Source organism: Zootoca vivipara, chromosome 14 (genome assembly GCF_963506605.1).
Source record: "Zootoca vivipara chromosome 14, rZooViv1.1, whole genome shotgun sequence".
In the NCBI taxonomy this organism is placed as follows: Eukaryota; Metazoa; Chordata; class Lepidosauria; order Squamata; family Lacertidae; genus Zootoca; species Zootoca vivipara.
The window spans coordinates 23,634,905-23,658,979 of NC_083289.1; the positions used below are offsets into that span (position 1 = coordinate 23,634,905).

General features: G+C 44.3%; 1 protein-coding gene across 6 annotated transcripts in view; it reads right to left on the reverse strand.

Moving 5' to 3' along the window:
• MCTP2 (multiple C2 and transmembrane domain containing 2) overlaps positions 1–24,075 on the reverse strand; it is a 130,145-nt gene that overhangs the window by 47,197 nt on the left and 58,873 nt on the right. For all 6 annotated transcript variants that reach the window (XM_035130470.2, XM_060282414.1, XM_060282416.1 and 3 more), the window contains 7 exons: positions 18,806–18,992; positions 17,369–17,462; positions 15,106–15,208; positions 14,327–14,429; positions 9,876–9,977; positions 9,558–9,632; positions 8,073–8,192 (listed from right to left, as the gene is read on the reverse strand). In XM_035130470.2, coding sequence (XP_034986361.1) covers positions 8,073–8,192; positions 9,558–9,632; positions 9,876–9,977; positions 14,327–14,429; positions 15,106–15,208; positions 17,369–17,462; positions 18,806–18,992 — 784 coding nt within the window. The remainder of the gene's footprint in view (positions 1–8,072; positions 8,193–9,557; positions 9,633–9,875; positions 9,978–14,326; positions 14,430–15,105; positions 15,209–17,368; positions 17,463–18,805; positions 18,993–24,075) is intronic.

Below are 24,075 nucleotides of genomic sequence, written 5' to 3' on the forward strand. Positions count from 1 at the left end.
CCCAATGGCAGGGAGGGAGCCAAAATGCATCTCCTTATGCAAAGCACAGGGAGAATGTAAGAAAAGCTCTGGCAGATCATAAGAACATATCCACAGCCTCCTGAATCAGGCCGGTGACCCATCTAGTCCAGCATCCTTGTTCTCACAGTGGCGCCAAGCAGATGCCTGTGGGGAGCCTGCAAGCAGGACCCAGGTGCAACAGCTCTCTCTCCACTCATGATTCCTGGAAAGTGGGATTCAGAGGCAATCCTGGGATAGATGGTCTGACTTGGCACATAGCTGTTTCCCATGTCCTAAATCAGCCTCTCCCATGGGAGAAGCAATAGTCCATAAGAACACAGGAAGAGCAAAGCTGGGACAGGCCAAAGGCCCAATTAGGGCAACATCCTGTTCTCAGAGTGGCCAACCAGATGCCTCTGGGATGCCTGCAAGTAAGACCCGAGTCCTCTCCACACCTGTTATTCTCAGAAAGTGATACTCAGTAGCCTTCAACCGCCAGCGGTGGAGGTAAAACATAGCCATCATGGCTAGTAGTCATGGGCATATTGTATTCCCCATCCATTCTTGTAATATAGAAGCTCTAACATCACAAACATCAATAGGCATTTTATGGGTATTAAAATAAAGAGATGCAGTACATAAAAATAAAGTCTGGCAACTATCGTGAGTGGGGGGGGGAAACAATTCAAGGCGAGTGAAAAACAGCTCACAGACAGCACTGATCCACAGAGGTAGGAGAAGGGACCACAATGGGGGTTTCTCTCTCCAGAAAACATCAGATCAGGCAGCTAAAATTATTGCCGCCATTCTCTTGTAACTGTCACCTGTGGTGGGTATAATTACAGGTTACTGCCGCCAACACGCCCACCTCATATGGCAGTAAAAAGGACCCACTGCTTGCCAAGCCCAGGCGCACAATGGAGAAGACTAACTGAGTCCAAAAAGAGAGAACAGCCAGGGAGACTAATAAAAATGACAGCTTAGAAACAAAAGTGATAAAGCTCTGAAGCTTCGGAAACCAACCAACACAGACATACACACACACACACACACACACACACACACACACACAAGCTAGCTGGCAACGTAAGTACTGAGCTCAGTTCTCTGACAGTTCAGGGCAATGCAAGCAGTTTGAATTGTCTCCTTGTTTCCTTTCTGCTGGGTTTGGGTTTTTTAGTTCTTCCTTCCTGCCATAAAATGCTTGCACAAGTTATTAAGAGCCAGGAGGGTGGACCAAATCAGCAAAACAAAACGAAAGGCATGACTAGTAAGCCACAAAGAGTATTCAAAGGGGAACAAAGGTTAGCTTCGGAAAGGCTGTATCTCAGTGGTAGATCATCTGCTTTGCATGCAGAAGGTTCAATCTCTGGCATCTCCATGTTCTCTGCATGAAACCTTGGAAAGCCACTGCTAGTCAGTGTAGACCATGAATAGGCAAATTCTGCATGCACAGCAGATATAAATATGTTCATTGGAGGCATTACTTTGTCATGGAAGACAGAATTAGACCTGCTTTCCCGTCCAAATCCTGTCCAGCCAGCACCTGGAGATCATCTACCTCCCCAGACTTTGGTGAGGCTCTTTTCCCACCAGAGGGGAGGGAGGAGCCAGCACTTCAGCCCCCGCCAGAGGGGAAGGGGACCACCATCTTCCCAATCTGCTCCTGTGTTGGAGCCTCCCTCTCCCATTCCTCCTCACCTTCCACCAGAGTCTGCCCTCCTAGGTTTTACCCAAAGGGGCTGAGACACTCTTGACAGCATGCAAAATAATGGGGGGGGGACCACTAGCCTATATGTTTGTAATGGGGAGAGGGGGTATAATTTATCGACTAGGAAGAGATGTACACTATGTCATGGCTATTGGCCACGACAGACATATACAGTGGTACCTCGCAAGACGAATGCGTCTTGCGATCTGATGGTGACTCACAAGACGAATTCGTTTTATGACAAATTCGTCTTGCAAATCGCGGTTTCCCATAGGAATGCATTGAAATTTAATTAATGCATTCCTATGGGCAAAAAAAGAAATTCCAGTGCATTCCTATGGGAAACCGCGATTCGCAAGACGAATTTTTCGCAAAATGAAATGACTCGCGGAACGAATTAAATTCGTATTGAGAGGCACCACTGTAAAGCTCTTTCATATGAAACCTATGAATAGCCCTGCTAAGTTAGACTAAGGGTCCAGAATCCCACAATGTTGTGGTTTCCCACAATGGCCAACTAAATACCTATGGGAAGCCTATGGGAAGCCCACAAGGTGATAGTGGTTGTATGGTGGGGTACTGGTGGGGTACTGGTTAGTGTCAGGGACTGGCTAAATGAGGAAGATTGGCGGGAGTTGGGTGGGCTCCGAAGACAGTGACTTAGATGCCAGATTCTGGTGGTGGGAGGCTGAAGAGAAATCCGCAGAAGAGACAAGCTGGGAGGTGGGTTGAGTGATCAAGGGGGGGCATGAGAAGGAGGCCCTTCCAGGACACAGTTAGAGGCCTAGAGTCACAGCGTGAGCACAGACCACCCCAATCCTGCTGACTCTCCTCACCCTCTGACACCCTGTTCGAGGAGAGTCTTGCACATTTGCTGAGCAACAGATCAGGCAGGCCCGGAGGAGGAGCTCACCCCATCAATGCAGGTTTCATCTGCTTGCGAAGGATCCAGACTGAAAGGCCAGAAGGAGAGGGTGCAGCTAGTGGTCAGTTTCAGTGACATCTCAGCTGGATTAATACAGGCTGGGGGACTCTGCTCCATTGTTATTTTCTGTTAATAAAGAGCTAATTGGATTCTGTGTGCCTGCCCTGTGGTTAACCTGGCTCACTGACGGCTCCTTGACAGTTAGAGTGCTGGACTAGGACCTGAGAGACCAGGGTTCAAATCCTCACTCTGCCATGAAGCTCACTGGGCGACCTCGGGCCAGTCACTGCCTCTCAATCGAGCTCACAGGGTTATTGTGGGGGTTAAATGAGGGAAAGAACCATGTGTGCCATATCTTGAGCCCCTTGGAGAAAAATGTGGGACATAAATGCCATAGGTGACCCCACTGCAGCTGGTAGTCAGTGGCATGTTGCCTCTGAACTGAGAGGTTTTATATGTCTCTCATGGTCAAGAGTGATGGCCTTTTCCCTAAACTAAAAAGTCCCAAATGCCATACCTTTCCACATAGCAGTTACTCCATCCCCTTGAACACTGCCCTTTTCTAAACTTTTCCAATTCCACAGGGTGTTTTTTTCAAGGTGAGGTGACCAAGTCTATTTCAGCTGATGAACATGGTTTTTATTTTGTTTTGTGAGAGTGGGAAATCAAAGTCAGTCCAAGAAGTCTGCTACCAGGTGGTGCCCTCCGATTTCACGTTTTGAATTCAGCTGGACTGGTAAAAGAAAATGTTGACTTAGTTCAAAACTGGGAATGGGAATATGTCCTCCATCTGAGGGCCCCACCCTCAATATCTGCTGTCTGAGGTGGCTGCCTTACTCTGCCTAATGGTAGAGCTAGCACTGTAGAAAACTCACATTGGTTCTCTCTATTTAGAACCAGGTTCTCTCTATTTAGACCCAGGTGGCGCTGTGGGTTAAACCACAGAGTCTAGGGCTTGCTGATCAGAAGGTCGGCGGTTCGAATCCCTGCAACGGGGTGAGCTCCCATTGTTCGGTCCCAGCTCCTGCCCACCTAGCAGTTCGAAAGCACATCAAAGTGCAAGTAGATAAATAGGGACCGCTCCGGCGGGAAGGTAAACGGTGTTTCCGTGCGCTGCTCTGGTTCACCAGAAGCAGATTTGTCATGCTGGCCACATGACCCGGAAGCTGTCTGCGGACAAATGCCGGCTCCCTCGGCCTATAGAGCGAGATGAGCACCGCAACCCCAGAGTCGGTCACGACTGGACCTGATGGTCAGGGGCCCCTTTACCTTTACCTTTATTTACCCTCCTGTATCATCAAGGCTGGTGAGGCCGCTTAAGCCCTCATTCAAGAAAGGCATATTTCATAAGAAAAAGCCCCAGCTTGCATACAAACTTGCCTGTACAGACTTTTGAAGGGCTGGAGTAAGGGTGGAGGAGAGACAGTCGAATACAACGTCCTTTTAATTTCCCCCATATTACAGTAATTGCATTAAGAAAACTGTAATTTCATTAAATGGCATAATTACCATTAATACTTGGCAAACTGTCAATAGAAGGGGTAATTATTCCAGAGAAAAAAATTATAAGCAGAATGTGCAACGATGCATAATTCCTCACAACAGCAATTCAACGCTTAAAATTTACCTTTAAAATGTTTTTAAAATATGTATTACCCAGTGGTAGCAATTAGCTCCGTGTGGCAGGCGGAACTTTCAGGACCAAAAATCTGCAGAGGGAGCTTTTCAGCAGAGATTTAAAAGGCAATGCAAAGCAACTTCCAAAACACTATTAAACGGAGGAATCTTGGAATATTTTTCACTTTTGCATTCATTAGGAGAAGCGCACACAAAAATGTGTATAAATTTTCATGCACTTTGAGGGGTTTTTAAAAGAAAAGTTTGCAAACGTATACAGGAATGCAACAGATTGAACTTTTTGTATTGGGTCAGATTGTTATTACGTGTGTGATCTTTGCTGTCTATTTAGTTGTTTCTTCAGCTTCTTCAACTGCCTTGGGTATAGTAATACATAAAGCTGGCATACAAATTGAAAGTGAATTGAAAATGAGCTCATGATTGGAAAAATGAGAAATCGAGAGAAACTGGAAATGTACAGGTTCAGCCATCCTAGATCCTAGGCATGTACCTGCCCACCAGGATACTAGCCAGCTGTTTCCATCAGAAGACAGAAAGCATCCTTATAAAAACTACTAAACGTTAATACAGTGGTACCTCGGTTTATGAACACAATTGGTTCTGGAAGTCTGTTCATAAACTGAAGTGTTCATAAACTGAAGTGAACTTTCCCATTGAAAGAAATGGAAAGTGGATTAATCGGTTCCAGGCGGGTCCGCGGAGTACTCAACCTGAAGCGTACTTAACCCGAAGCATGGGTGTAATTGATTCCGGAAGTCTGTTCATAAACTGAAGCATTCATAAACGGAAGCGAATTTTCCCATTGAAAGTAATGGAAAGTGAATTAATCCGTTCCAGATGGGTCTGCGGCGTTCGTAAACCGAAAATTCGTAAACTGAGGTGTTCATAAACCGAGGTTCCACTGTATATGATCTATTAAAACATACACGAAAACATATATGGAATTGTTTTTAATTGTTTTGTCATTGAGGCTTTTAACTGCGAGATTGCTTCAAGATATTTTGTGGGGTGAGACTCCTAAATGAAATCATATAAATTAAATATATAAATTTGTGTGCTTGTTTGTGCGTGCGTGTGTGTGTGTGTGTGTGGATGAGAAGGAAGGATATAGATTTGAAGTCACAATTGGGGGAAAAACAACAGCGGGATTTTGGCTGCTGGGACTTGCTGATGAGACTCTTTCCTATTTTTATTTTCAACCAATATAGGCTAAAGAGTGAGAGAACCACCAAAGATGATGAGAATCAGGGCAGAATTATTTCCTGCATAGTTCTGGCAAGTGGCACACCCAAGAGCTGCTAGGGTGTAACCAAACCGTTAATTTAAAGAAAACGAGGCTTTGCAGAAACTCAGAGGTGGAACGGAAAAGGTCTATCAACATATCCTGACAAATCAGCCCAGAATCATATCCACCCACTAAGGGCAGGTCACAATTTAGAACCAGAACGCAAACTTCTGCAAAATGAGCAAGTGACTCCAAATCAAGACTGAGAATTTATTTCATTAATAAACCAAGATAATTTTATCAATGGTCAACCATACACAGTTAAATAATAATAATAATAATAATAATAATAATAATAATAATAATAATAAATAGGACAGTGCTGAATGTTCTCCTGTTATGATTTTCAGTTCAGAAATAATGTTTGTTGTACTGCAGGGGTGAGGAACCCCAGTCAGCACAGAGGGCAAGAAGTCTTCTCCATGGCTAAAAAGTGCTCCTTTCAGGCTGACTGGGGGGCTCCAGGACAAAAGGGGGCTTGCTGCAGAAATAGTAATGGGCCTGTGACCGTCAGGGCCTGGACTGAGGAGGAATGGTGAGGACCGCCCACCCCTTCCTGAACCTTCCCAAGAACAGGAGGACAGTATAGATTTAGAATAGTGGTTTGCAGAAGGTCATAGTTCAGAGGCTGCAGAGAGGAAGAGCTGCAGCAGGAGAGTAGCAGGAAGAAGAAGCACCAGGGGAGTGACAGCCAACAGATTCAGTGTCTTTGGAAAACATTCCTGAACCCCACCCCCCTCTTAGGACCCGACATGCATTGAGAATAGTAGAACAGAAAGCTCAGAGGCAGAAAGCACAGGTCAGCCGGTGCAGGGATGAAGTAGAATAGGAGAGGCAGAGGGGTGGGACTTTACTTGGAGCAATGCCATTATCTGAGAGTCGGCATCATCCATCTCTCTCTGTGAATTTTGAATAAAATAACATGGTAAGAATTTCTTGTTTTCCCATTGCTGGCTGCCAGCCGTAAGGGAGGGGAATCAGATTCCCTGAAGCCTGACAGTGACCCCGCTCGCCCTGCGCAACCTCAGACCACTACACCTCTGCTTGGGACACTTCGCAGGCCATGCTCCCCAGGCTCACAAACCCTCTCTGACCCAGTTCTTAGACTTCCTTCTGTCATTTTGCCTGGATGAAGGATGGATAGAGATGTGTGTGTCTGGTCATACTCTCTTCTCCCACCAAGCCCTGGTATGTGGTCCCCATGAGGAAATGTCTCCCTTGGAATGGGAAGGGCTCCCCACTCCTGCCTTAGTACTTTATACTATACAAAGGCATATATATATAATCTGTTGCTTGTATTAGGCACCACCCATCACTGAAACATGAAACACACACTCTGCCTCAGAAGGTTACCCACCAGGGAATGTGACCTTCAGGCTGAAAAGGGTCCCATCACCGCTTCCATAAAGACATCACGTGGTATTGTTGTCACAGCACAGTGTAGCTAATTAGATGTGGCAACATGATGACCTTGTTATGAGCAAGCAGAAGATTAGCTCTCACTGTCTTGGTCAATGGCTGCTGCAGGTATGGGGTCATAGGCAAAGCTATCACATTAGGTGTAGGCAAGATATTTATCTATGACGTATGACTATGTGCAGAAATTTCAGTGTGTTTGTGTATGTATATTATGTAAGGCCACACACCAGATTCTGTATCAAAATGCAATTTTGTGGCCTAAATACAAATAAATGAGCAGACTTACCTGTTCCTGGTTGTTCTGCACAACTTGGGAAAGGCCAGCTGGTATATGGATGTTGGTAGACCCATCCCCAAATATTGACAATCTACCAGACACTGCCCACACAATTTCTAGTTCTTACGGCTGCAAATATCCATTTGGAACTTGTGGTTTTGAATATATGTTATCAGGACCTTTGATTCTGCACCTATTACTAGATTTTGCAGCAGGATTTATATGCTTGCCTGGAAATGTAGTGTAAACATTACGCTAGAGTTAATGGTGACTACTCTTCCATTGCCAAGAAAGGGGGCACATTTGCAAATAATTTGCACATGCTAGTTTATATGTATATATCCCAATGTAGGGAGAATGGTTTCTATCCAACTGAGTTTGACTCACAGTAGACCAATTAAAATTAATGAGTATATCTAATTTAGGCCCCTTAATTTCAATAGGTTTACTCTGAGTAAAGTGTCATTGGATGCAACCCAATTTCTATAATTCGAACAGAGATTTTGCCACAGTGGGAAAGAATGTGACCAGGGGACCTGTTTGCTCTCTCAGTCAGCTTTCCAAACGCTGTTAACTGAGGGTGGGGGACAAATTCAAAGCCCAAGCTCTTACTCCTTATGGTTCTTTATCTCCAAATTAGACTTAGACCTCCGAATACAGGTGCTATTTAACTCCACATGGCTCTCTGAAATATAAATAACCCATTCCTCCAGACACATACACAGCCCATCATAACAAGGAGCATTTCACAGTCATCTACTGAGAAAAGCCATTTATGAGAACACATTTAATTCTGTGAGAAGGCTTAGCCACTTACCACAAATGCTATCACACTCCTTACAGGAGATTCCCACAGAAAGCAGCTTTGGAGAAACTGTATCATGTTCCATATTGCCATAGTGATTCTTTTCACACGGTCAACGTTTCTCGACAAGATCTGGTGAGCATGAGGTGAGAAGGAAAAGAAGATTCAAAACAAGGAGGACTTTAAAAACAAAACAAAAAGGAACAGGGGCATGATTTAAAAAAAGAATTAAAATATATAAATAAAGCAAGCAAGCTCTTACATATCTATCTAACCTTTCTGCATGTGGAAATGCAGGCTCTCTAGTTAAGCCTGTGTGCTTGGAATGCATCAACCAATCTCTCTACTCCTCCCTGACTATTCCACCAAAGCTAAAGGACAAAATAATAGGAGACAACTATTACTGAAGGGAGGCAGGTAGCCACAGGACGATCACTGGCCGAGAGGTGGGTACCAATGTTAGCCTCCCCAGCCCTTTTCCACTGCACCTGTAGAACAGCAGCCTGCTGTAGAGGCGAGGTTTGGCCAGCTAGCGAGACTTGTGAAGAGCAAGAACTTTGCTACAGCTTTAGCTGATTTCAGGGGCAGGGGACGTGGTATTTATTTGGAAGTGATTGTTCATGGTCAGTTGACACCAGATGAGCTGTTCAAGAGAGGAGGTTACCCTTTTGGGTCTCTCCTTTGGCATGTGATGAGGCTGAGGGAACTCCCCATGGGGCTGTGGATTTGCTCCTAGGTCAGAGACTGGAGCAAGCATCCCCAAACTTCGGCCCTCCAGATGTTTTGGACTACAATTCCCATCATCCCTGACCACTGCTCCTGTTAGCTAGGGATCATGGGAGTTGTAGGCCAAAACATCTGGAGGGCTGCAGTTTGGGGATGCCTGGACTGGAGCAGCCAGTACATGTAAGTGAGTTAGCCCAATTTGCAAGTGAGAGGTGGATTGCTGGGGAGACACATCTGTAGTAAGAGCCTGAATGCAAATTCAGTACAACTGGTGGGTATTTGATGATTTTGCTATTTTATATTGTTTGGGTAGTTTTAGTGCATTTATTGCAGCTCTCTTTTGTATCAATAGGCTGTGCAACTGTCTGGGAGCCCTTAGACCAAAAAGCAGTCTATGTACTGTGGTACCTTGGGTTACAAACACTTCGGGTTACAGACTGCGCTAACCTGGAAGTAGTACCTTGGGTTAAGAACTTTGCCCCAGGATGAGAACAGAAATAGTGCGGCGGCGGGAGGCCCCATTAGCTAAAGTGGTACCTCAGTTTAAGAACAGTTTCAGGTTGAGAATGGACCTCTGGAACAAATTAAGTTCTTAACCAGAGGTACCACTGTATATCTGAAACAAGCTAAAGAGTTCCAATTTGGAACTCTCCTTATGTTTAAAACAAAGCCTTCCATGTTCTGTGGCCACAAACTATTGTTCCTTATGTACAAAATTTTGTTTACAAAAAAAAAAAGACAAAGACAATCCCAGCTTAGAGACAAACATACCTTCTTTGAAAACTTGCGGTTGTCTTCCAAAAACCGCCTTTCACGTGGAAAAAAGGTTCTGATACTGGCTTTTACCTTTGAAAGAATATAAATAATTGCATGACTTTGGTGTTTATGTTCAGATGTTCCATCTTGGTTTGGTACTTAAGCAACCAACTCTTTTAACCCATCCAGGCCGGTGAACATTACTAGATCTCCTGGCACCAAACTCCCCTAAACCATTTTATCCAGACAACAAGCCAGGCTTATTGGTGGAGCATCTGCTCTGTAAGGCAGCTTCCTAGGAAAAGGGCGGTGCTCTGAAGCCATTCGACTTACAGGATTAAATAGGACATCCAGCTCCAAGTAGATGACACCTTTTGAAGGAAGTTCCAGGTCTTTGTTCTTTAGTGTGTAGCAACTTTGTTGACCGTTTCTAATCTGCAAATTAAAAGATATTTTTAAAAAATGAGAAAAAGATAAGAATCTCAACTGAATATCATCGAATGCGCTTCAGTTTTCAGAGCAATGCTATAGGGTCCACGCTGGAGAGGCAGTGCTTTTGTTTAATATGCAAGAGGAGAATGAGCAGAGGCAAAGAGATTCCCAGAGAGACTCCAGCATGAGCCTCTGAGTGCTGCTCATCACCACAGTGGGGTGAATGCTGGCTGAGAGAAGAGGGAAAGTCCAATTCCTATATAATATACAGATTAAATGCCAGCTTTGGGTCTTCTGCACCTCATTCTGCTACAGGCATCAGTTCAAGGGCTAAACACTACTCTGCTTGAATTTCTCTTAAACTGGAGAGATCATGCCCTAAAAGAGCATAATTGGCTAAGAAAACAAAAGCAGAGATTTAAAATATCAGGGTCCAGCTTCACATTAGGGGTATTATTCTTGACTGAAGCAAGTCTAAAACAGAACACAGAGCCAACAAGCAAAGCACACTCCAGAATCCCATCAGCCAGTAGGGAATCGTTCGCCCTGGTTATTTACAATTTTAAATAGTTCTTTTCCTTCCAAATAGCAATAGGTTGTCTGGCCGGGGGGGGGGTGCTTTTCAAACAACTGATGAAGCAAAGTTACTACCAAAGAACCCATAAATTCAATTATGAATTTAGGAAAGCCACCATCTCTCAGTCTCTGACCGCCCTACCTCCTCCATCTTGCAAGATTGCTGTAGACACGAAATGTGAAGCATGTGGAATATTTAAAATGCCGAAGATCACTATACATACCTTCCAACTGTTTCTGATACAAAACTGGAACATGTGTTTTCCGGGACGCACTCCCAGGCTTGCGCAGCTTGCTCTGCCCCCCCCCAAAAGCACTTTTGGGGAGCGAGATATTGTGTGGCACCCCAAAACATGCAGTACTGGGTACTGCACAAGATCGCGGCCCCTTTTTCGGGACAAGAGCAAGGTGTGAGAGAGAGCGTGAGATTGCGACGGACAAAATGGCCGCCGAGATCTCACATGAAGAAATAGGATGTCTTGTTTTCCCCCCACAGCACTTGGAAAGTATACACTTGAGACTTCCAAGCTCCATCGAACACCATGGCCTATGGTCCCACTCCCAGAAGATATCAAATATCAGCCAAATATATGCCAGATTTCCCAAGGGAGGCTCACCTACGTTACATATATTTAGTTGCCAGGAAAGAAACAGTGAGACTTGTTAGGAGGCTCCTATTCCCTCACAGAGCTACAATTCCCAAAGTTCCCCATGAAGAGGGATAGATAGTTCAGCTACTCTAGGAATTGTAGCTCTGTGAGTGGTGTAGGTAGCCCTTTTTCCCCACCCAGAACTCACCGCAACCTCTCAGGTGGGCGCCATTGCCATTCTAAAAGAACGAAGGAGGTGTTCAATGGTGAGAAGGGTGTCACAGCCCTTTAAATGTATGGTGTGAATGTGGCCAAAGAAACTAGACGAAATAGTTTGGAATTTTCTCACATTGCAGACACACACAGAGCGACTTCTCCTCCCCTCCCGCTGCCTCCTCTTGCCTGCCTTGTTATGCAAATCCTGAGGGACACTTGACAAATGTCTATAAAATCAAGAGTGGGGGTGGAATCAGAATCTAACATCTTCTCACTGTCATCTCACACAGCCGGCTGCCTCTCGCATAGACCATTTGGCAGGCGCCTGCTCTCCAGGAGACCAGCTGCTCACACCGCTCCTGTCCAGTAACATCAGGGATACGAGGACTCAGGGAGAAATTAACAGAGTCATCAAAAATTGAATAAAAGATGTTAAGGAGTTGTTCCTTCCCTGTAAACATCAAACGGCCCGTCACATGATGCAGGCCATTCAAAAAAAAAAAAAGTCTGAGCAAGCATTGAGCAGCTATAGCCTGTACAGAAGGGGCTTAACACAGTCCCAAAGTCAAGGACATTGTGAAAAAAGGGGGCGATAGTGCTGTGTTCAAGGTCAAAAGAGAAATATGAAACTTAGAAGTGATAAAACTACCATTCTAATCTAAAAAATTAAGGCTTGCATCCAACCAACAATACTATACGTATTGTTGAGTGAACCCCAATCTCCAAGCAGCAAGAGACTCCAAGGGTACCTGTGCTTACCCGGGGTTCAGTTTTCCTGGAATGAAGGTCAATAGAGTCTGTATCTATAGGACATATGGTTTTATTTACACATATATACAATCCGAGCATAGGATGGAGGGGGCCCCAGCATTTACACCCCAGCAGATTTTGCTTTCCCACTAGGGTGAAGCCTTAAGTCACAGCTTTGGGTCCAGCACAGAGCATCAGCCAAAACTCTCCCACACAGACCCCCCCCTCCACACACACACCCTTAGTGTATTGTTCTCCATTCTAGGACGAGGTGGCATACAGCCAGGTAAGGTGGGGGAAAGTCCATCCGTGTGTCTCTATATGGCAACAGGACAACCTCTTCAGATATGCAAGTGGCCAGAAACTTAACTGGCCAGCTAAGGCCATTATCTTTCAAAGGAACTAGTCTGGCCAGTTCAGGATGTTTCCACTTATAGATTCTAACCTCCTATACAGACGATCACAGGTTTCAAAGGGACTCGTGGGTATCATCCAGATGGACCCATTCAAACATATAACGTTATAAAGCAGTATCATAACACTTTAAACAATCGTGGTTTCCACCCAAAGAATCTTGGGAACTGTAGTTTCATGAGAGTGCAGAGTATTGTTAGGAGACTCCTATTCCCCCAATAGAGCTACAATTCCTAGAGTTCCCTGGGAAGATGGATTTACTGTAAGGTTAACAGGTTTTTTCCAATGAATCCGGGGACACTTTTCAACTTCAATGGATTCTGTTTGGGGACTGATTTGTAAATCTGGGGACTGTCCCCAGGGAACGGGGACGTCTGGTAACTTTAATTTGCTGTTAAAGCATTCTGGTAATGCCAAATTCCCCCCCCCCAAAAAAACCCCAAAATACAATCCCACTATAAGCACCATCAAGGACAGGCAAGGCTAACTGCTGACCCAGCCTTTGTGGAACTGAATGCACACCTGTCATGCAAAATGCCACGAAAGGGAAGAAGGTGCCTTTAGAGGCATAGCGTGCAGGGGCGTACCCAGGATAAAAATTAGGGGGGGCAAGGGGCGTGGCAAGGGGCGGGAGGGGCCACAGTGGGAATGTGGGTGGGGCTACATTGCCTGCGCCTCCCCGGTCTTCCGAGGAGGCGGCCCCAGGCTCCCGCTCCCGGCGCGAAGCTCCAGAGGCGTGAGGGGAACGCGAGCCTGTGGCTGCCTCCTCCGCTTACGCTCCCCACTCCTGCTTAGCGCTCCTCCGCTTACGCTCCCCGCGCGCCTCTGGAGCTTCGCGCCAGGAGCGGGAGCCTGGGGCTGCCGTGCTTGTGCCCCTCAGCCTTTTGCTTCTAGGGGGGCAATTGCCCCCTCCTGCCCCCCTGCCTACGCCCATGCTATAAGCACCATCAAGGACAGCCAAGGCTAACTGCTGACCCAGCCTTTGTGGAACCGAATGCACACCTGTCAATCAAAATGCCACGAAAGGGAAGAAGGTGCCTTTAGAGGCATAGCATGGGCAGGGTGAGGGAGGGGTCATTGCCCCAGGCAAGGTTTCTTCAAGGGTGCATTTTCCTCCTCACACTGCCCCTGCCAGCCCCATACTGCTTTCTGAGTCTGATTGCACATCCCAGCTTCGCAAAGCAGCATGGGGCTGGCAGGGCGTCAGGAGGACACAACAGACACACACCCTTCCAATCACTCCAGTACAGACTGACTGGGAAATGCCTGCCTGCCCTGCTGTGTCCTCTCATATTGCCCTCCATACCCTGCTGCCCCCGCCCCTGCATAGCTTTGCACACCCACCCCAGGCACCATGAGGACATGTTCCACCGCAATGAAAGGGAAGAACACTCTTGACTTCTCTTTAAATATTATGTCCATTGTCACTCATAAATTGGCAACAACAGGCACCTAAGAGAGTTCTGAAACCACCTGGAGAAAAATGTGTAGCAACTCATTTGCTACTACTCACCTGGAGTACAAAAGGGGGGGGAGATATAGCATAATACTATATTCCAAAGGGAAATCAAGCTGATGAGCCAACGTTATCTCCGTTCTCTTTCTCTCAATTAATCACAGCATTTGACTGAAAGGCTACCCTACTTGCAACATAAAGGACCATCATAAATACTGACTGAAGCGTACATATCACAAAGCACTTTGTTCTTTTCAGCGCAGCTCCTACGTGCAACAGGCCAGGCAGCCATATCCCACTGAAACCATCAAGGCAGGAGCGACAACGCAGAGCCGAAGAGAAAAACTCACAGACAGTAAAGGGATCGCAACTTTGCCCAGGAAATCTGGAGGCTTATCTCCATCTTCATCAAACACCGTCACTTCTAGAACATCGTGGATGTCTTTAACGGGGCTGGTGAGATTCACAGATAACAAAGGAATGACAAAAGTCAAGATCTAAACGAACGGAATGCATTTCTCAGTAAGAATTTAAAAGTTGACAAAAAAGAAGTCTATGGCAAGAGGCCAACAGATTACAATAATAACCAAAATACCTTATGTGCTTTACAACATTGCAATGCAAACACAGTGTGTTATGTCACATAAATAAGTTCTAAAACTTAAGAGGTGTATCTTTTTCAGGAACCACTCTATTCCTGTAATAGTAATTTGTTTTAATTTGTTTGATATTCTGTGTTTTAAATTACTGTAGCACACCCTGAGCCCTGCTGGTTAAAGGTGGGTAATAGATGAAGGAGGGTGGCACAAGATGTATTTTGAAAAAATGCATTTCGACTTAAACATTTTGACATCAGTGGCATCTAGCTAAATAGAATCATTCTTTGCATGGCCTCAGATAATTAATTCTAATAATATATTGTGCTGCTGTAGATTCAAGAAAATAAAATTATGCAGAACTCCTCTGCAATACAGAAATAGGCAAGCTTCGATGACTCTTGAATCAATGCTGATCTTAAATTGTCTTGATAAGTTCTGTGAACTAGTTTAAACCCTGCTCTATGGAATCTTTCAATGAAGGCTAGCAAAGAACTACCTTAACATAAAGCTTCAGTTGCAAATCCACTTACAATGTGAAGGCCTGGTTCCATTCTGGGTTAAGGTTTTTGTAAACAGTATAACTCTGAAGTCTGCCATTCCCCAGCTCCAACACACAAAAGGGGTCACTTTTTCCTGGGAAGGAAAGCCAGATATATAATTTGTTAGTGCATTATTTGACCACTGAAGAAAAACTTATCTTGGTAAACTGCTTGACGACACTTTCCCTCATTTCAGAGCTTCCAATATAGCCTTTTCAGAAATGCATTTTTTTGCTTGAGTTGCAGGAATCGCATATTAGAAAACCTTTCAACTATAGAAAAGTTCTACTCAGCTAGCAGAGGGCTATGTGAGGGCAACTGGAAAATGACTCTGCTGCAGGGAAATAAGTTATTGCAAAACGAGACAAACAGTGCTGCGCAAATGGTATCCTTTCCTTGCAAAACTCGCTCATTTACGGCCCCAGCATGTTAAAGAGGCAGCATTTTCCTTACAACGGTCTGCTCAAGGTTGTGCTGTCGCTGTGTGAATTATTTCTGTACTTATTGAAATGTGGGGCGTTGTCGTTGCTGAAAAATGTTTTGCAACCTTATAATTTTAAAACAGGGTTTATCATGTTTCAATTGTGTGCGTTTGTTTCTCTAAATCGAGCAGGGATCTATGTTAGATGAAAGGCAGCTTAGGTGGTGTGCAAACCAGTAGCATCAGCTAAAATAAGTCTCGGGAACTCACACCCAGGTCTAACTGTGGCTGTAGGTCATGAGTGGGGAATCTTTTTCAGCCTTAGGGGATGCATGCCAGTGGTGGGTGGAGGAGCCAGAGGCAAATGTGGGTGGAGCAACAGGTGAGATTCTACTTTGTATAGTACAGTCGTAGCTTGGAAGTAGAACAGAATCCATTCCGGAAGTCTGTTTTAGAAAACCAAATTGTGGTGTCTGATTGGCTGCAGGAAGTCCCTGCAGCCAATCAGAAGCTGAGGAAGCCCCGTCGGATGTTCAGCTTCCAAAAGAATGTTCAAAAACCGGAACACTCGATTCCAGGTTTGCAGCATTTGGGAGCCAAAACATCCAAGTTCCAGGACGTTCAGGATCCAAGGTACAACTGTAGATTGCATTCTACTGCGCCCTGAACATACTATATAAAAATGAAAATCTGTTCTGCAGAGAAACTGGAGGACAAAATTCAGCACAACAATATGTTTGCTAGCTTTCATTCTGTGTTAATGTGTATATGAATCTTACTATACATACTAAAGCCAGGCTTTCCCTGGCCCATAACACTGGGCCCTGGTTTACTGTGCGTGGGCCCCCTAAATCAGTTTTATTTATTTTTATGTTTTTATACTGCTCTATTGACTGAAACCCATATTTGTTGTTTATCTCGGGAGACCATGGAGGAGTGTGCCATTGCGGGTGAAATCAAGCTGTTGGGAGGTTCCAGTGTCTGCTGTGGCTGTAGAGGCCAATATGGGAAAGACATGTTTTGCTGCAGCTGAGGCAGGCGAAGGTGTCTAATTGTGTTGATGCAGGTGCACCATGGCATTTCTTCACTTGTTTTTACATTGTACACTGTTTACAATGCTTACAGATTTGAAAAATGTTAAACGGTTTAGAAAAGTTTGAAATACAGCATGATCACATCTTACAAGGTGGTTCGGTTCCAAGAGTTCTCATGTAGCCAAACCTTGGAGCAACCCAATGGCTAGCAGGTGTGGGGAAGAGAGAATTTTTAGTAGTTCCACAGCCAATGCACCAAGCAAACCTTGCCCAGCAAGCAAGGTGGAGAGCTTAAAATCTATTTCCATGCTAGCATAGGTGCCAACTCCCTTGGGCCCTTGGTGCCAGAGCACCCACAAAATTCCCCATGAAGGGGCCAGGCACCCACAAATTTTGGTGCCAGAGCCATGCATCCTGCATGGCACCCACAGCCCCAGGTACCCACAGTCGTGGGGCCAAGCTGGCACTTCTGCATGCCAGGTAACCCCCAAAGGAACCCAGTGCAAAAACGAGATTTTACAGTAAGCTCTCCACCTTGCTTGGATTTAACTTGCATGATTTCAGCCAGCCTGTTTTCAGCCGTGTATCATTGAAATGACACAAGTTAAACACATGTAAGATGTGATCGTGTTGTATAAATAAATATGAAATACGCATGCACTTTAAAAATGCCATTACCATATATGTATTCTCTTTGGTATTTTCTATTTTTCATAAGATAAAAAAGGGGTCAACACTGGGAACTTTATAACATGTTGGGGGGAAATAATCTAAAGTCTAGATCAGCAATATTTCATACCAGAAAAATCAGCAGCCAACAGATCAGCAGCTTTTAATACTTTGACTTGCAAAAATCCAATATCCTTTATGTTATGGAAAGAGTTCCTTATGCACTGCAACGAAAACATTGTCAGAAGAAGTTAAAATATTTTTAAACATTTATTTTATTTACACATTTGTATTATGCCTTTTTTAAAGAACAAATTCTTTGCAAGGCCAAATAGTGATTTAGACAACAGCTCTGTAAGTAAACTATAAGAAATCATTTAATTATGATCTGCTCAAGGCTCTTCCTTGCCCTCTCAAGTCCCCTGAACAATAAACTCATGACTAATTTATTTTCTGGTGATGACACATTGAAGTTGAATATCTATAGCTGTTTTAAAATTGCATTCCTTCTATTTGCATAAAAATAAATGCCTGAAAAGCACAATAGCACGGAACGTTTTAAAAAAGAAAGCTGTCATTTTTAACTCCTCCTTGTATTGGAAAGGAAATTTCTGGATTGTTTTGTACCCTATATTTCATACATTGTTCACAGAACTCTAAATGTTTCTGGCATTTCCCCACCACCGCATACAAGTGCACAGAAAAATGCACATTCTTAAAATGTTTAAGAATGGAATCTAAATGAATCTATAAGGATGCTGTGTCCCAGGATGGCACAAGGAGTCAATCCGATTTCAAGAACCAGCTGTGTCCACTCCTACAGTCTAGGGTATTTTCCTGAACTGCAGCACTGCAGGGGATGTTTGGGAGAATTTCATATTTGAACGTTTTCCCTAGTTGGAAGAAAAAAAGGGGGGGGCTCCCTGCATATAGAAGGCAAGCATGTCAACAAGAAGGCTATGCTTTCTACTTATCTGCCCCTCTTTTCGCCACAAGGAGGATGTATTTAAAACCAGTGACCTACCCTACTTAAGTGGCACAGGCTACTCCTGTTGAGTGCTCTAGTATAACGATGAGCAACATGTGGCACTTCAGATATTGTCGGACTGCAACTCCCATTATTATCCCATACCATTGGCCCTGCTGGCTTGGGCTGATGGAACAGGAGTCGAATAACATTTGGATGGGAAAGTTTCCCCATTCTCATTCTATAATTAACTAAACTTGATCTGATAGCTAATTGTCACATCGGAAGAGCCAAACAGAGCTGAAACAAATTTGGGGAAGATGGAGAAAGAACCGTCTCTCTCTCTCTCTCTCTTTCCTGCTCTGTAATAGTAAAGGAAATTACTGTTTTGATGCAAACCACCCATATGGCTTGGGGCTAACTGTACAGACAATTGATTAAGTCACACCAGCCATATTATTTAGTGTGAGATATATTTCATTCCCCCATTAACAGACATGTGATTAGGATCTGGGCTTTGACGTCATTTTTTGGTACAATTCCCTTCTACACACACACTCCTGATTTTCCTTAAGGAGAAGGGGAGGCCTTCAAACTCACATATCGCTGGAAAAGTTGTTTCCTCTCACTGGGGTCTCCCAGAGGGCAAACGCACAAATCAGAGATAGAAACTCCTGAGCAGGGAATGACAGAGATCACCATCAACAGGGACCCAGGCTGTTTTTCCAAGGGCAATTCCAAATGGTTGGCCTGTTTTCCAGGGAGCGCACTAACATCAACTTTACACCTAAAACCAAAAGAAGCAAAGGGGGTTGGAATTAATGTGCAGCAGCCGTTTCAGAAAACATGCAAACTGTACTACTAGTGCTGTGCTGAAATCTGCCCTCCAATTTCACACACACACAAGTTTTCTTCATCTGCAGAAGAGTTTACGTACCAGTAAACATTTCTCCAGCCTCTCCAGTGGCCCATGCTTCCTGATCTGGGAAGCACTATGGGAGGAGTTATCTCACAATAGCACCACCCTAAGCTGCACATCTGAAGCACAAGCACCCAGGGAGACTGCAGGATGAAAATCATTGGGGAGATGATTTGCAGAATGAAAGAAAGGACACTCTCAAACACCCCCTGGCCACTGCATTCAATGTTAGGGTGATTGATCGAAACATAATCTTGGGAGGGCTGAGTGGATACTCTGTTGGAAAGTTAATTTCAATTCTGAACGCACCCCATCAAAGGATGATTGTCAGGAGCAATAAGACTTTGACAAGTCAGTAAGTTAGATTCATTCGTTTGGCTATTCTACAATCCTTATTGGCAGATTTATTCAAGCTCCTTCATCAGCCTTCTACTGGCTGACATCTTGGATCTGCCCCACAATGCAAGGGCCAGGCTCCTTGGCAACCACAAAAGGAAGGTGAATGAGGGAGGGAAACCCTGCACTCCACATGTGAGAATTTCACCAACATTTTCTCTCTCCTTTGATAATTTCTGAATGCAATTTCTTTCTTGTAAATCGATGCAAGAATAGTCGAGGAAATCACGGGATAGAACATCAGCACAGTACAGTGGTACCTCGGTTTACAAACAGTCCCATTTACAAACACCTCCGTTTACAAACGCTGCAGACCTGGAAGTGTTTACATCCGGGTTCCACAGCGTCGGATGCGCAGAAGCACACGTGCAGAAGCGTGCCTTCGGGGAGCGAACGCCTCCGTTTACGAATGGCTCCATGGAACGTATCGTGTTCGTAAACCGAGGCTCCACTGTACTATAGATTGCTATACACAGCATCCATTATACACTTCTTGCAATGTGCACAGTTGTCTTTAAAGTGAGTTAGATCAAGAAAAGCTCAGATAGTTGGGGGTTCCAGAGAAGGGTCTCCAACACCTTCTTCATCACACACACAAACAATTTTTAAAGATTTATTTATGTTAGGGTAATATCCCAGGCAACATATGGATGTTCCCAAAGACCTGTTGGAATTATGTATATTAAGCAGAAAACATGCCCAGTTCCCTCTTTATGGGCAGATGATGTGTACATTCCTCGTGAAGCTGGATAATATCAACCACTCAACTTACATTACCCCTAACATATATATGTGTCATATACTTTTTTGAAAAAAGAGGAGGACAACGAAAACATATATGTATTTCCCAAGAATTGGGAAGGGAGAGACTTGTAGCTGTGAAAAATCCTGGAGTGAAAGCATTAAAATACATTTTACTCGGAAATACATGGGGGAAACTTTTCAAGAATCTCTGTAGATTTAAGTTATTATGGAAGAAGTTAAGCAGACATTTGCATCTTCCAACTGAAAGAGACTCGAAGAGAAAGAGTTTTGCTGCCATGGTATGCAGTGGGAGTTGAGTTTCCAAACACAGGCAGAGATGGGAAGATTTTGGAACAGCCTTTTGGTGCTTAAGGCCCGTCGACAGGTTTTCATTTAAACAAAAACTTGTTTAGGTGTTTTCTTAATAGCCATTAAAAAAAATCCTCAGAGGTTCCCCCCAGTTGGGTTCCTTATAGGTAAAAGGGGGCACACATTACTCCAGTTTGATCCCTTTCCAGCTGTAGAACCACAGTGGTTGCCAGCCATCTGCTCTAAATTGCAGAGACTTTCTACTTCTAAATAGCCAGTTATGGAGAGGAAGGGTGGGCACACAAAACCTCTACCTCCCCCCCCCCCGAAACATTCTAGCTAATGCCATTCCAGGTGGAAAAGACGGTGGAGTAAAATGGAGGTTAAGCAATCCATTTGCAAGTCATTCAAAGTATTTGCTTTCGTTAAGTGTTTAAACCAAGGGAATGAAGCGACTCTTGGCTTATATCTTTGCGGAACTGGTTGCCAGTTGCACAAGAAACTGAAAGTTTGCTCTTAAAAGGCTGCACTTGAACATACTTGGGGAAGGCTCATAGTTCAGTGGTACAACATCTGTTTAGCATGCTTTGATCCATAACCTTTTCAGGTAGGACTGGGAGCAAACCCTGTCTGAAACCTTGGACAGCCCTGGCCAGTTGGAGAAGACTTTACTGAGCTAGGTAGTCTGACTCAGGCTGCTCCCTAGGTTTTGTTTCGTCAGTAGAGACATGCAACCAAGTCATCTTTCAATCACATAAAACAGGTGTGGAGAACTTGTAGGCCTTCGGATCCTGATAGACCCCAACTTCCATCAGGTCAAACCAGCATACACAATGGCCAGGGATGATGGGCATTAGAATGGATGGTCACAGATTCCCCACCCCAGGCTTATCAGTAATGGCTGGCAAACCTCCCAGAAAGCCAATTCTCCCCTTCCTCCCCCATGAATGCTTGTCAAGGTGAGAGTGACACACCTCCCTCTTTGTTAGAACTGAATATTATGCAGATTGCCTCTTAATTCTGTAAGTCATCTTGCCCCTGCTGGAGACAGGCAAATCTGTCAATTTCAGTTCTTCCCCATTTCTCATTTTCCCAATCCTAAATGCAGTGCTCCACATTTTCACATCAGTCTGCGACTTTTTAAAAAAAAAAAGTCCTCATGAAAAATTCTTCTACACTTTAGTGCAAATTTCTCCTAACATGCACATTTTTTCCCTCTGATATACACATGTTTACAAAGCCGTTTACCCTAATCTAATGAATTTTTGTACCTTCTTTTAAACTGCTATATCTATTTTTATCTCCTGCCAACCTAGCAGTTCGAAAGCACGTCCAAGTGCAAGTAGATAAATAGGTACCGCTACAGCGGGAAGGTAAACGACGTTTCTGTGTGCTGCTCTGGTTCGCCAGAAGCGGCTTTGTCATGCTGGCCACATGACCTGGAAGCTGTATGCCGTCTCCCTCGGCCAATAATGCGAGATGAGCGCCGCAACCCCAGAGTCGGTCACGACTGGACCTAATGGTCAGGGCTCCCTTTACCTTTATCCATTTTTATACACACTTTACCCCAGTCTCTGCATTTTTGTACACATGACTTTGCTGGAGAACAACATTTTAAAATTCAGATAAATGCAAATAAAATTAAAGATTTGGGTTTTTAAAAGTACAAATTGGGGAGCCTTGTCTTTAAATGCAAACTGCTTTGGATTTCTCCAGCATCCCAACCCCTGATCTGCATGGCTGACATGCCACTAGAGGAGGTCTGAGGAGATGTAACATAGGGGACAACAACTCATACAGTAAACAGTTGTAGACATTACAGCAGAGTTACGAGTCCCTCGCCTTGGGGGAGACCATTTTGGAACGATCACTGCTGGGTTCTTTGCATTCCATCTGATGCTCACAAGGTGGGGGGGGATGCAAACGGATTGTAGCATTGCACTGAGATAAACTGCTGTGTAAACAATTAGACACACAAGCAATTAAACAGCTGGATTGCCACATTAAAACTCAATATGCGTTTGCATTTCTTAACTGAGTCTTTTCGTACCACTGGATCGCATAAAGTTTAATCACTTATTTTTTAAGCGTGCAAATGTGTTTCGAGTGGGATCTGCTGTCCCGGCACAGGTGGGAACTCTGTTTGCAATTCCTTAGCAAAACTGTGCAATCAAGTCTGGGCTGTGGTCTGAGTGATCCCAGATGGTTTGAATAGTTAGTGGCTGTACAAAAATCTTTCCCCCTTGGAGAAAAGCACCATTTAACCCTGCTTTACCTGATGGTTTCAATCAGCAGGAATATATCAGATGCCACCCAAACTTGACATTTCATCTCTCTTTCTCTCTTGTTTGTTTAAACTTTCACTTAAACTATTTAGTTGTTTATTACTACTACTATTATTATTACTAATATTATTATATTTATATTTATACTTATTAATACCTGCCTTTTTCCCAGACAGGGACTCAAGGCAGCTTACAGATAAAATAGAAACAGCTAAAAGCATAGGAAAAAACAATAATTTCAAAGTAATTAAACACTGATAAAATTAAAATGAGAGAAAGGGAGGTGGGAGAGTGAGATATTAAAACATACAGATAATTAGTTTTTATTTTAACTTGACGTCACATAAATTTATTTCATACCATTGCCTTGCTGATGCCTAGAATCTTGTAAATCGTTTCAAAAAAACATTTATGCTCATTTCACTATTGATTTGATTTCATTTACGAGTCCCATAAAATATCTCCAAGTGACTGCACAGCAAACACATGGCCTAAAAACACAACTCCATATGTAAAAACAATTCCATATATGCAAACAATTACAAATATAAAAACAATTTGAAGTACAGGTGCAAACTGGGATAAAGACCTCCCATTAAAAGGTTTGTTGGAAGAGGAAGGTATTCAGCAGGCACTAAAAGGCATCGTCAGTCTAATATTCAAGGAATGAGCTCGCCGCCAGTGGTCCCAAATCGCCCGCCTGATTGGCACAGCGGCAGCCAATCAACTGCAAAAATGCCGCTGGCAATCTCCAGCTCCAGCTCCCAGCTACAACCAACCGCATGTCATGACACTCTATTACCCGTGAATAAGACGAGCCCCAATTTTTGACATTGTTTTTGGGTCAAAAAACCTCGTGTTATACACAGAGAAATACGGTAATCCCTTGCGAACTGCAGGGTTGCAGTTCAGTAATAAAAGCATTTGTTTCATAAGCAGGAGGTCCCAGGTTCAATCACTGATATCTTCAGGAAGGGATAGGATTCAAATCCTTACTCAGCCATGAAGCTCACTGGGTGACCTTGGGCCAGTCGCCACCTTTCAGCCTGATCTACCCCCAGCGGCAAATGGTGCCGCTTGGCTGCCCAGGGCGGCACCCCCTGGGGGCGGGGCTCCGCAGTACGCATGCATCCTGCATCCTGACACATGCGTCGTGATGTCACGGCGCACAGCGCACACGCCAGGACGAGCCCAGACGGCGCAATCTGTCCGGGTTG